The 14,006-nt window shown below is 36.8% G+C and overlaps 1 protein-coding gene across 1 annotated transcript in view; it reads right to left on the bottom strand.

The window, feature by feature from the left end:
* Positions 1–5,617: 5,617 nt before the first annotated feature.
* Positions 5,618–14,006, bottom strand: part of MYBPC1 (myosin binding protein C1) — a 139,995-nt gene continuing 131,606 nt past the window's right edge. The window contains exons 26-29 of the mRNA XM_042993709.1: positions 13,842–14,001; positions 12,335–12,471; positions 10,300–10,486; positions 5,618–5,921 (exon numbers count right to left, since the gene is read on the bottom strand). Of these exons, the coding sequence (XP_042849643.1) occupies positions 5,821–5,921; positions 10,300–10,486; positions 12,335–12,471; positions 13,842–14,001 (585 nt within the window). The 3' untranslated portion in view covers positions 5,618–5,820. The remainder of the gene's footprint in view (positions 5,922–10,299; positions 10,487–12,334; positions 12,472–13,841; positions 14,002–14,006) is intronic.

Below are 14,006 nucleotides of genomic sequence, written 5' to 3'. Positions count from 1 at the left end.
ACTTGTGCATGCTCTCTGTCTCTAAAATAAAAAAAAAAATAAAATAAATAAAATAAATGTGGGGTTCAATCTAGAGTTCAATTAATATCATAGGAGAATTGGTACTGGTATTATTATTTCTGATTCTATTCCTACTTCCAGGAAAAAGAGACCAAACTTGTATTTCTAGAATTCTCTTCTATAAAACTTAAGTGAGGAAGGAGATGGAGGGTCAGACTTGGAGTTTGGTGAGTGGAGAAAGGCTGGAGTGGGAGAGAAATTGGATGGAGATACAGGGAAGGAAACAGAGGTGGTTCAGGGTTGGCTACTCCTTTTATTTTTTTTTAATTAATTTATTTTTTAAAATTTACATCCAAGTTAGTTAACATACAGTGCAATAATGATTTCAGGAGTAGAATCCAGTGATTAATCACCTACATATAACACCCAGTGCTCAACCCAGCAAGTGTCCTCCTTAATACCCCTTGCCCAGTTAGCCCATCCCCCCACCCAAAACCCCTCCAGCAACCCTCAGTTTGTTCTCTGTATTTAAGAGTCTCTTGTGGTTTCTCCCCTTCCCTGTTTTCATATTATTTTTGCTTCTCTTCCCTTGTGTTCATCTGTTTGTGTCTTAAATTCCACCGATGAGTGAAGTCATATAATATTTGCCTTTCTCTAATTTCACTTAGCATAATACCCTCTAGTTCCATCCACATTGTTGAAAATGGCAAGATTTCATTCCTTTTGAACACCAAATAACATTCCACTGTGTGTGTGTGTGTGTGTGTGTGTGTGTGTGTGTGTGTGCGCGTGTGTGTGTATACATATATATCACATCTTCTTTATCCATTCATTTGTCAATGGACATTGGGCTCTTCCATACTTTGGCTATTGTCGATAGTGCTGCTGTAAATATTGGGGTACAAGTGCCCCTTCGAAACAGCACTCCTGTATCCTTTGGATAAATACCTAGTAGTGCAATTGCTGGGTCATAGGGTAGTTCTATTTTTAACTTTTTGAAGAACTTCCACAGTTTTCCTGAGTGACTGCACCAGTTTGCATTCCCACCAGCAGTGCAACAGGTTTGCTCTTTCTCTGCATTGTTGCCAACATCGGTGTTACCTGAGTTGTTAATTTTAGCTGTCTGACAGGAGTGAGGTGGTATCTCATTGTGGTTTTGATTTGTATTTCCCTGATGATGAGCGATGTTGAGCATTTTTTCACGTGTCCATTAGACATCTGGATGTCTTCTTTGGAAAAATGTCTATTCATGTCTTTTGCCCATTTCTTCACTGGATTATTTGTTTTTGGGGTGTTGAGCTTGATAAGCTCTTTATAGATTTGGGATATTAGCCCTTTATCTGATATGTCATTTGCAAATATCTTCTCCCATTCTGTTGGTTGCCTTTTCATTTTGCTGATTGTTCCTTCACCGTGCAGAAGTTTTCATCTTGATGAGGTCCCAAAAGTTCATTTTTGCTTTAGTTTCCCTTGCACTGGGAGACATGTCAAGTAAGAAGTTACTGTGGCTGAGGTCAAAGAGGTCTTTGCCTGCTTTTTCCTCTAGGATTTTGATGGCTTCCTCTCTTACATATAGGTCTTTCTTCCATTTTGAGTTTATTTTGTGTATGGTGTAAGAAAATGGTCCAGGTTCATTCTTCTGCATGTCGCTGTCCAGTTTTCCCAATACCATTTGCTGAAGAGACTTTTTTCCGTTGAATATTCTTCCCTGCTTTGTGAAAGATTAGTTGGCCATATGTTTGTGGGTACATTTCTGGGTTCTCTTTTCTATTCCATTGATCTATGTGTCTGTTTTTGTGACAGTACCATACTGTCTTGATGATTACAGCTTTGTAATACAGCTTGAAGTCTGGAAATGTGGTGCCTCCAGCTTTGGTTTTCTTTTTCAGGATTGCTTTTGCTATTCAGGGTCTTTTGTGGTTCCATACAAACTTTAGAATTGTGTGTTCTAGCTCTGTGAAGAATACTGGTGTTATTTTGGTAGGGATTGCACTGAATATGTAGATTGCTTTGGGTTGTATCGACATTTTAACAGTGTTTATTCTTCCAATCCATGAGCATGGAATTTTTTCCCCATTTTTTGTGTGTCTTCTTCAATTTCTTTCATAAGCTTTTTACAGTTGTCAGTGTGTAGATTTTCCACCTCTTTGGTAAGGTTTATTCCTAGGTATTTTATGGTTTTTGTTGCAATTGTAAATGGGATCGATTCCTTGATTTATCTTTGGGCATCTATTGAGAGGATCATGTGGTTCTCATTCTTTCTTTTATTAATGTGATGTATCACATTGATTGACTTGCAGATATTGAACCAGCCCTACATCCGAGGAATAAATCCCACTTGATTGTGGTAAATAATTCTTTTAATGTATTGCTGGATCCAGTTGGCTAGTATTTTGTTGAGAATTTTTGCATCCACGTTCATCAGGGAAATTGGTCTGTAGTTCTTCTTTTTAGTGGAGTCTGTCTGGTTTTGGAATCAAGGTAATGCTGAGGACTGGCTACTCCTAACTTCTATAGCTCATGTACATAAATATTTAGAAGTTATAAATGAAGCTAATGGATGGTTAATAAACTAGTTGTATTCTCCAGTCTTAATGAGCTGAATCCATAATGACTTGGAAGGCCAGGTTTGAATTGTAGAACTGTCAGATTCTTCAGAGATACTTGCCACAATATGGTGACCCACTGCCAGTCTCCCCACTCTTTACATCCTAGCTCCTTCCAGCACCACACCAGGAGGGTTCTTAGACCCACATGAGCAGATGCCCCACCTCATGCACAAGCTCTAGTCACATCCCCACACCCCTGCCTCCTGGCAAACAGGTGTGTCTCTGTCCTAACCTTTGAGCCTCAATGTGCATAAACTGGCCATGTGTTTCTTTTTAGGGAGTTTGAACTCAGGGAAAAGGCCCACAAATTCCCTAAAAGTTAGCTTGGGTGCAGTTTATAAGGGGGATGTGGTAAGGATTCTAAGTAGGCACATCCCCTTGGCTTTGTGGCCCTCCTGCCCTGTGGAGGAAATTAATGGGTGGAGGAGGGCCAGAGTGAGGCTCTTGAAAGTGTAGAATTCCCTCTTGCCCAGGTCCAAGGCTAGTACTAAGTGGTAGAACTGTCCAGTGTTCCCACAAAGAACATCTTTAAAAGTAGCAGGTAAATAGTGAAGCTATGGCCTTAGAGGTCCACACTTATATCCACACTTGTCCAGGAAGTTCAGAGTCTTTGAGTGGACCATAGTGGGTTGGACACAGACATTCCACCAGTATGGAATAAAATGGAGAGACTTTCCTTCTCTCCATTTTCTAGGCACAGAAAATATTCCAGCTGACCCAGGGCCTGAGGTAGGACCCCCGAACAGGAAAGAGAGAATTTCTCAATTTCACTAGCTAGTGGAGAGCTCATCTAGCTAGTGGAGAGCTCATATTTTAATTTGATTTAGAAAAATAAAGTCATGTGGCATGGCCTATACTTCATTCTAGTGTGATACATACATGGATAATAACAAATACATAAACCACATTATCCAACTTCTGAATCCTTATAGGGATCTCTTACACCTGCTGTCTTCCCTGTTTATGTCTTCCCCTTTGTTTACTAGTCTTCTACATTATAAATTCTTTGAAGGCATGAAGTGGATTATTCATCATTGGGTTCTAGCTGAATCCACCACAGTGCCATGTACACATCAGACATTCAATAATTCATTTGTTGAGCTGAATAGAATTTTTCCGAAAGATTAAAAACGAGTGGCTAAGGATATATTACCTTGTTCCAATGCTTCTTGGAACTAGTGGGTTTTTCTCCTATTTCTGTATTAATTTAGATGAAACATTCATTAAGCTTTCTTCTAAAGTAAGTAAATAAATATGATCCTTTACAACATTTAATAAATGTTTAGTTTCCAAAAAGAATTCTTGGTAAGTTTCTGTGACATATAATTTTTCTTTAATAAAGTCAAATTCAAACAAAATTAGAACAAAGTTATACTAAAGGTAATAGCAATGACAGCTTCTGACATTTTTTGCTCTTTGTCGTTTCAAAATAGACTTTTTCTTCCTTTTTGGAATTTTGTGGTGCATGAGTACCCTTAAAGAGGTCATATGTAGAAAAATAACACTATCTAGTACAAAATATATTTGAGAGCATGAGTCATGACTGGGAACCAATATTTTGTAAGGATACTTTACAGTCACTTTTAGGCAATGTTTATACAAAGCCTAACAAACTTGACCCTGACTTGGCAAAATCAGTCAATGAGTGAATTAGGCAACCAGCTTAGTTGCTGTCCTGGAGTTCAGACCAAGCAGCTGGGCTGCAGGGGCCCACACCAATTAGTTTTGCCAGACAGTTGTTTATTGGGTTTGCACATAAGGATGTGATCTTCTTGACGTTACAGAGATGCCAGGTTTCTTTTACATAAAATATCTTAGTCGATAATGTGTAAATATATTTTCTGATTAAAATGGGTATTTACATAGAGGTTGCGCACATTACTGCTTCACAATGATTAAGGATATGGGGTAGTAGCCAATATTCTTCACAACCGATAAGGCAGGATCACCAACTCATCAGAACAGAAGAGGCAGCCATTATAGTTTGGACAAGAACCCAAGTTTTCTCTTGCTGTTCCCAAAGGTACTGCAGCTACCTGAATACACCACTCCTTCCCTTGATGAGACCCACGTCAGTCCAGGAGTGTGATCTCCCCCATACCTCCCAGCTCTAACCTGGAAAGGAAGCAGGGCAGATATTTTAAAATGTTGTCCCAGGATCCTAGGGGCCCACCTACAGGTCACAATGTATTTATCTCCTAGGACAAAAGACCAAAAAGAAGAAATGGGGGGCGGCGAGGGAATAAACAGTAATGGTGAGGTGACTTACTTACCCTTCACTCCCTTAACTGAAACTTTCTCTAGAACAGCAGGAAGAGTCAAAGGAAGCGCTGAAAAGATGATGCGCGCTCCTGCAAATGTTTCTCAGCTTCTAGGATTTTGATGGTCTTCATTAGTCTGAATGGATGCCATCAGCAATCTCTAAATCTATAACCGCTCTGTCGTCTGCAGTAACTCTCTGTCACTAGCACTAGCTGTTTTGGCAGGAGCTCTGGTACATTTGGCCTGGAGGCTGTGCCAGAGACAAATGAAGGTCAGGCCTGAGTTTGGTGGCACCTGGCTCCCAGGCTTTTGTCCTCAGTTCTGTTTGCGCACACAACCCCAAGCACATAAAAGAATACTGTGTGATCTCATCATAAGTGCTTCAAATTTATTGTACCATTTATTGAATACAATTTCCCTTCTGTTGAGAAAACTGTGTCTGAGAGACTTTATGAAGTCGTCTTATAGGGAATACAAATGGGAAAAAGCGTACAGATCCACTGGTGTTAAGCAGGATTGTGTGAAATAAACAACCCTGTTTTGCTTAGAAAAATCTGTTAGATCAAGAAAAGAGTGACTTTTCAAGAGAAAGATGGGTTTTCAAGATCTGACCGTGGTATATGGTACTATGTCATTTTATTTTGGAAAAAAGAAAGCATTTACAGCCTACTATTTTAAACTGAAACAACAGCTTTTGCTAATTTTCTAGCTTGCTTTTTTTGTAAAGTACACTGACCAAGCACAGACAATCATGAGCAAAATGTTGACTTCAAATGAAATTTTGTATGCAATTTTTAATTAAGCAATCCCGTGCAAACATTTTTTTTTTTCTTTAACATCAGGAGGAAAGAAAACAACCACACTTGGGTGCTGGTGGAAAACAGAAAATGCTTTCTCATTGCAATCAGATTTCAAAGCAGTGGAGTGTAGGGAGGCAGGGCCCAGGCCCTTAGTATTCCTCAGGGTTGCTTGATTGCAAGTCTCGCAAATATGAATCAATTATGTTAGGAGGTACGCCTTGCAAGAGAAGCCTGCAGAAGGAAAGACCACCTAGAGAGGACAAAAAGGAAAAGGCCAAGTCAAAACCGTCTACATGAAAAATTACTGAAATACTACTTCCTGACTAGCTGCCTAGAAATGTGACTAATTATGTTCCAGTTAGTCACAAAGATTCATTCAGTCCTACTGGGAAATCGCCTGCATTTAGTACATTTAGAATTTAAAGCAGTTGGCATCTAGAAGGAAAAGCAAGTTCCCGGCAGATCCATAGCAGTTTCTTGTTCCCTGCTATTATTCCATCTTAGTTTAAATTCCTAACTGGTTTTGGAAAGGATCTATTGCTCTTTTGGGTTTTGGGATTCTTCTATAGATGATTTAAGCCTTCTGGTTGAATGGCAGAGTAGATGTAGACCATGTTATGAATCAGTGAGAAGAACTGTTTTCCTGTTCGTTAATGTTCCTTTTAATTTAGCACAAAGAACTCCAACTCAAGCACAGTGGAGAAGAAAAAAGGAACCACTCCTTTAATTTTGGCTATTTATACACTATCAAAGTGCAAAAATTGGAAAGATTTTGTTAAAAATAGTAAAACGTGTCCAATGCCTTCTGAACGTGAAAAATCCTACTACTATTTCAAACTTACCTTCCATGTGTCTGAATTATATTTATAAAATAAAAGTACCCCTTCACAAGAGAACCCATGAAACTATAAAAATTCATGGTCCTTTAAGGAAGTGCTTCACTACTTGCTAATAAACTCACGTCCAGGCAAAAACAGCATGCCATTTGAACATTCTTAAAACTTCTTTAATGCAAATTTGGGAAAGTCATTCTCCTTTTTAAAAAAAAAAAAATTCAAGTCACATATTGGTAGAAATGATGCCGCTTATGTACATGTCCATTCCTTGATGCAAAGCGTTCAGAATGCTTGGGTATCATTTTCATCAACATTAACTGCATTAATTCATGCTTTACTGCATTCAACAACTTGCTTCATGTCAACAGGAGATTGTTGTGATGAATAAGTACTAGCTGTTAATGTCAAGATACTTAAATACAAATTAAAACTACAAAGTTAGAGATTTTAAATAGTCTATTTTCATTGGATTACAGAATGAAAATCATGCCATACTCCACAGGCTTTGTATGGCTTATGACAGTCATAAGCTTCATATGCCAAAACCATATGAAAGCTTACCTTAGATGATAATATACATTCAAAAATCCTTACTGTGCTACAACTAAGGGAAAGAGAGAGAAAGAGAGAGAGAAGTTGTAAGCATTAATAAAGTGCTAAAACCAAAGTTGAGTACTTGTTGGATGAAATTATAGTCATGATTATGATGAGGTGATTTCATTAATCCTTAGTCATGTGAAAGATGTAGGAAAATAGAAGCATATGGAGTGAAGGGCAGGGATCCAGTCACTTCAAAAGGATAATTAATATGTAAAACATTTATTAATATGCACAACAACTTTGCCTGATCAGGTGGCAAAGCCAACTTGATTGTACAGTGAATATTTATGGTAAAAGCTTCCAAACCATTAGCTTAAAAAAAAAAACCTACAACATATATATATTGTGTTTTTCAACAAAAGAAAAACAGAGACAAGAGACAAAGCATTAGTATACATATATATATGTTGAAATGCTAAAAGGCAAAATTATCAAGTAGATAAAAATATTAAACTAGTATATTCTATAATATTGTATTCTGAACTGATTATATATGACTGATCTAAATAAACACAAGGCCTAAACAAACTTAGGGTAGAAAGCTACTCTATGTATAATCTACAAAACCTTAAAGAAAGAGCCCTAATTTGGTCATCTTTTGCAAGCTGACATTATCTCTGGGAATTGTAAACTCAGGCATAGATTTACAACATTAGAGTTTACATCAGGTTGTTTACCCAGTCCCAAAGAACTTCTCAATTCATTATTCCAAATGGGGGTGAATTATACTTGTAGAATAGCACTCATTTATTGTTTAATACATTTAGTAATGGGACCCAAAATTTTCTTTCAAGTTCATAAATATATGAAATAATTTTAGTTCCATGAAAATATCCAAAATGTCCAACAGATGGATAGGTCATAGATATTCTATTGGTAAATATTTCATTGGAAATCTTAAATATGAAAGTTTCCAAATATTGGATCTAAATATTCTAAATATTTGTGTCCTCTCTTCATCAAAAACGTCTAGAATATTTTTCCTACAACTTAGTAAATTAAAAATGCTCAACATGAATCTAAGGAAACTACAGCAGAAATTATCTTAAAGGAAGATCATATTTCTCTTCATTTGGAAAATGAAAATATTAAAGAAATGTCATTGATTCCCAAGTTTTGATAATCTGATATCTCCAGTGAGGTCATCTTAAAATGTAGCTCTTTGGCTTTATTTATGGGGATGTGTGGTATGGTACTTAGTTTTCTGACAAAACACAGTGCCTACATTAATTAATATCCTTGAATAATTTGGCCTTCCTGTTCATGGCATAAACACTGTATGCCATGAGCTGCTAACAGATACAATGAAAAGCAAATGAGAAAGTCAAGCTTTACATGCAAAGTGCGATTTCATGTAAGAGGAATGGAACAGAAAGTAGAAATATCCAGTGGGATATGAACTTTTAAAACCTGTTGCTGCCCCTCCAGGAAGATTGGTTGTCCAGGGGTATTTAGTCCTTGATATATCACTGTAGAATTAGAATATTTGTACCAGTATTTATTTATTCTCAGTTGACATTCTTACCTTTTTCTTTTTTTTTTTTTTTTTCACAGCTTAACTTGATTCAAGTCACCTATTATCAGATAACAATCTGATGATAAACAATCTTGGGTTTACTCTTAGGACTAAAAGTTTTCACCAATATACCACAGTTGATGCCTTATTATGAACTCATGTACTAGGATACATTCTTTATATTATTAAATTCAGTTACTATATAATTTACTATATAATTACTATAAATGATATATCATCTATCTGTATAGTATTATTTGCTTCTATGGAGGATCCCAAATGTTGAACCATTTATGAAATAATCATTTTACACCATTAGCAACATTCTTTTATTTCCAAAGCATGCATAAGTAGTACTAGTTTTTTGTTGGATTTTGTTGGATATTGAGACATAAGTACCAACAATACTTTAAAAAAGCTAGGGGTTGAGAAACCAGATATATTTGCAACTCTTAACTTAGTTTGAATTTAGAACTAATAAACAGATAAAAATAATGCTTAAATTTGTAAACACTTTCTCAATAGTCATGTTTGACACTTTGTAAGAATATTATTGTTTTATATTTTAGAGAAAAAAATTTAAACATTTCTACTTATTCAGTTATCAATCTACTATACTGTATTACTTGAGAATGGACAGAAATCATAGCAGAAAGAATACTGTTTTTTTAAGTTATGAAAAAATTTTTTCCAGAAGTGTCTTTATTTATACTAGATTTAAGACTAAAACCTCTTTTTTAATATTAATACATTAAGTATTTACTATTTTTTTCTAAAATAGATATTTACAAAGTTATCTTTCTGACTTTTGAATCATAATTTCTTCATTACAGAGAGGTAGAAAAAATAAAGATTTTGGCTATCACAGAAAAGCAATATAACATAATAAGAAAAAGAGAAAAGACATTAGGATCATGTCACCCATTATCTCATAACAGAGACTCTGACAGCTATAGTTTTCATGGTATCCCAAAGTACCATTCGATTGTCAAGAAAAAAACTCCAGTATAAAAATTACACCCAATTACTATAAAAATTGATTAAGATGACAGGTTATTCTGAGACTTTTCTACCACATAAGTCCTTATATGTTTTCTTGGTTTACATTAGTTGCAGCATTTCTAAAAACTAGTATAAATGAAATACATACCTATAAATGGAAAATTTTTAATGAGATTTTAAAAGCAACTGATTATAATACAATAATATGGATATGCTATATTCTCTATGTGCAATATTAAATGCTAAATTAGCAAACTTACCCATATATATATTAGACGTTTCACAAAATAGTAAACTAATTAAAAATAGTGTAAATTCCTTAATTGTAGCTTCATTAGATGAGCTTTTGCACTAGACTTTTTAAATAAATGGATTATATCATGAAAGTCATATTCCCTTGACTTTACTCATCCTCACCATGCTGTACACATGCTAGCGTTCCACTGACATTAATATTCATTTAGTTAACAAGAATTGCAAGAGATGAGAATAAGTCTATTTAAACAAATCAGAGTGAATGCAGAATGTAATAATGTCTTCTGTCCCAGAATTCTCTCTCCCCTTCCTCTGCCACCCCCAAACATTTTAGCACGTAATTTGGATTTTGCAGTAAGGACGATAAATAAATGATTTTCTTTCATTTCAGTTTATACATGAGATCTTTGATGTCATACCTTTCACCTCCAGTTTGCATTCGATCTCCACTGTCCCAAGGTCATTGACAGCTTTGCAGCAGTAAGTGCCTCCATCATAGGGGCTAGGCTTGCGAATCTCCAGAGTACAGACCCCTTGGTTGCTGAACATCCTGTATCTTGGGTCATCCACAATAGCAACTTTGTTTTTCATCCAGGTTATTTTGGGCTGAAGTTAAGATTGAAGAAAATAAGTCAAAATATATCGGTATTTAGCATAATAAATAATAGACCATTAAAGCCAGTGACCAAATTTTAAAGCATGGCTTAGAAAGAAAGTATATCTGAGAAGAATCCACATCTACTTGAGCACTGTTCCTTTCAAATTAAATTCTACATGGTGCTTGGCAAGAAAACAAATGGGCAGATCTGAAGCAAGCCAGACTTGTTCAGAAGACAGCTCTGGGGCTCTCTTCCCAAATGAATTCAGATGCATTCTAATTTGATCTACAGGTTCCTGATGTCAACTTACCCTGGAGAGTGAATGTTGCTGGGCATTTTTCAGAGAATCCTCATAAGGTGTCACAACCATCTGATTTTCCCCACTTCCTTTTCCTGACATTCTTTTCTAATTCTTTAGGGGCTGCTTATGCCTCCTCACCATTTCATCTCTCCTCAAAGAGCTCTATTCATCATCTAGTGGAATGGGCCCACTTCAGATAATGCAAGATCAGTAACGACCAGTCACCCAGGAAGCTGACTCTATTCTCCTTGGCCTCTGAATTACATTCGATCACCCTTGACCCTCCCCCCTCCCTTCCCATATTCTCTTCTCCCTTTGGTAAATGTACACTCTCCATATTCTCTCTTCTGCCTCTTATATGCTTTTGCCTTGCTCAGACTCTAGAGACTTTCTTTTCTGTCTCCTTCATACCATCATCTTCCTCCCTCCATCCTTCTTCGTCCTTTCAAATGGGAGCATTCACTGAGGCTTACCCCTTGGACTTTGGCTTTTTGCTTACTAGTCTCTTTCCTCAATGATATTCCTTTCTATAGTTTCGGCTCCAAGAGATGGAATATAGCACCCCCATGCCTAGGATGAGTCACAGCTCTGGCCTTTCTCTTAAGCTCTGGTGACCTCTCCTCTCCCTCCTGGTCATTCCTGCTTGTACCGACATCACTTCCAAATAAAGATGAATTCAGGATCTTCCTCTCATTCTCAGTGTAACTTCTCCCTTGACTCATCTATTCCTGCTGATGGTATATGCAGGAATCATACCACTTTGCAATGTTTCCAAATTCTAGGGCACTTTTTCCACGGTGCCACCAGGAAAAAAATATCTCTATGGGCAACATTCATTAATTCGTTGCTCTTTTCAAATGCCATCAAGAAACCTTAAAACCTTTCTAAATCTCTTCAATCAGATATGATTTCTTCCTTCCTAGGACAGCACATTTTATATTCTGCCTTGCATTACAGTATCATCACTTGCTTTAATCTATTTTAGAAAATTTGATGAATCAATATTACCACCAGATTTTTCAGGTGAAACAATATTACTTCCATCTCCTTACCTCTCAGTATTTTTTAAAATGGGTGTTTTGGGTTTTCCTAAATAGTCATCTTTTATTTAGTAAAGAAATATAAGCATTTTTTTACTACTGTATTTAAATAGTGGACCTAATTATCCACCAACACCACAATGCTGCACTCTCCTCCCTATCCCAGAAAAAGATACAATAGCACAACTTATATTGTTATTTGCAATTATAATGTGTCTAACATAAAACAAAAAAGGGATTTGGGGGCGCCTGGGTGGCTCAGTCAGTTAAGTGTCCGACTTCAGCTCAGGTCATGATCTCATGGTTTGTGGGTTTGAGCCCCGCATCAGGCTCTGTGCTGACAGCTCAGAACCTGGAGCCTGCTTTGGATTCTGTATCTCCCTCTCTCTCTGCCCCTCTCCCACTCATGCTCGGTCTCTCAAAAATAAATTAAAATGTTAAAAAAATTTTTAAAAACAAAGGGGAATTTGGGACTAATTCTTAAATTTAACTAATGTGATTGAAAAAATGGTACCTTAGGATTTCCTCTCACACTGCAGTTCAGGGTGGCATTGTAACCAGCCACAGCATAGGTGTTAACCAAAGGCTGAGTAAACATGGGTGCCTCCGTGAAATCAAAATCTTCATACACTGGATTTTTGTAGATTTTACCTTAAAAACAAGCATTAGAAAAACACAAATTGGCCTGAGAATATGTCATTCTTGGCATACTTTATTCATGGTTAAAACTCCCCTGAGCTTATAAAAACATGTAAAAATATGGGTGAATTCCACACAACATTCATTCTGAAGTGTACAAACGGACAATCGCACCTGGGACACAAAGTCAGTATGGTCATCTGAGACTGAAAGAAATACTGAGAAGAATCTGGTATCTGAATATTTTGATCAACAGTATATTTTAATGTAAAGGCAATGAGCAATGAGGACTTTAAGGACAGTGGTTTATGAGGAAATGAAATTCCTATCTCTGATTTTAGCCATCCAGACCCACAGCCCAGAAGTTGGAAAGAAGTCAGAAAGTTTATATTTTTTAAAAAATGCAATATTAAAAATAAAAATAAGGGGCACCCTGGGTTGTTCAATCAGTTAAGCCTCTGATTCTTGATTTTAGCTTAGGTCATAATCTCAGTTTGTGAGATTGAGCCCCACGTTGGGCACTGTGCTGACAGAGTGGAGACTGCTTGGGATGCCCTCTCTCCCTCTCTCTGCCCACCCCCTCTCAAAATACATAAATAAACAGTTAAAAAATAAATAAAAATAAAAATTTTTACTGGTAAAAATCAACATTTTACTCAAACATTTTTACCACAATTTAAAAATGTGTGTGTATCAGTTTCTGAATTCCCTTTCACCACATCTCTATAGCCAGTCTTCTTGAGAACATCTAGTCATTGAAAACTGGGGTTTCCAGATGTCCAGTTGTAATATTGTGATTTATAATAAGAAATACATTAAAACCTTGGTTTGCAAGCATAATTCATTCCGGAAACATGCTTGTAATCCAAAGCACTGGTATATCAAAGTGAATTTCAGGAAACATTGGCTTAGTTATGATCACGTGATGACCGGCATCACATACTCCTAGCACTGCAAGACAACTCGTTTATCTCATAAAAAGACATTAGAAATGTTCGTGTCCTGCGGAACACTCGCAATCCAAGACTTCACTGTAAATATTTGGTCTTCTGGCCCCATTTCTGTCACAGAGCTCCTAAAACCCTTGAAATTTCCTAAGGGAGGAAAGTTATAAAAGGGTCTTTTGTTAAATTAATGAGGTGACCTTTGGACTGAAGGATGGGGACTTGTTGCCAGCTGTGATTAGTGGTTTCAAACTTTCAGTCCCATCCCCAGACCTCCAGGGAAGGGAGAGGGGCTGGAGATTGGATTTAATCGTGGTAGGGAAGCCTCTATAAAACAAAACAAAACAAAACAAAACAAAAACAAAAGGAAACCCCTCACACCCCCACATACTGGAATTGAGTCCAGAACCTCCTTATATGAGTCCACTGCTAACTCACCATCCTTGGCGATCACAGCACTCTCCTTAGTCATTGTTGCATCCTCGCTGAGGCCACACATGTTCTCAGCAAAGACCCGGAAATAATATTCATTTCCTATGACCAGTTCAGTAATGGTAGCATTGGTTCGGTGATAATGCTCAATGACAGTGAACCATTCCTAAA

This window comes from Panthera tigris, chromosome B4 (assembly GCF_018350195.1).
Source record: "Panthera tigris isolate Pti1 chromosome B4, P.tigris_Pti1_mat1.1, whole genome shotgun sequence".
Classification (NCBI taxonomy): Eukaryota; Metazoa; Chordata; class Mammalia; order Carnivora; family Felidae; genus Panthera; species Panthera tigris.
This window is presented reverse-complemented; position numbering and strand designations above follow the sequence as displayed.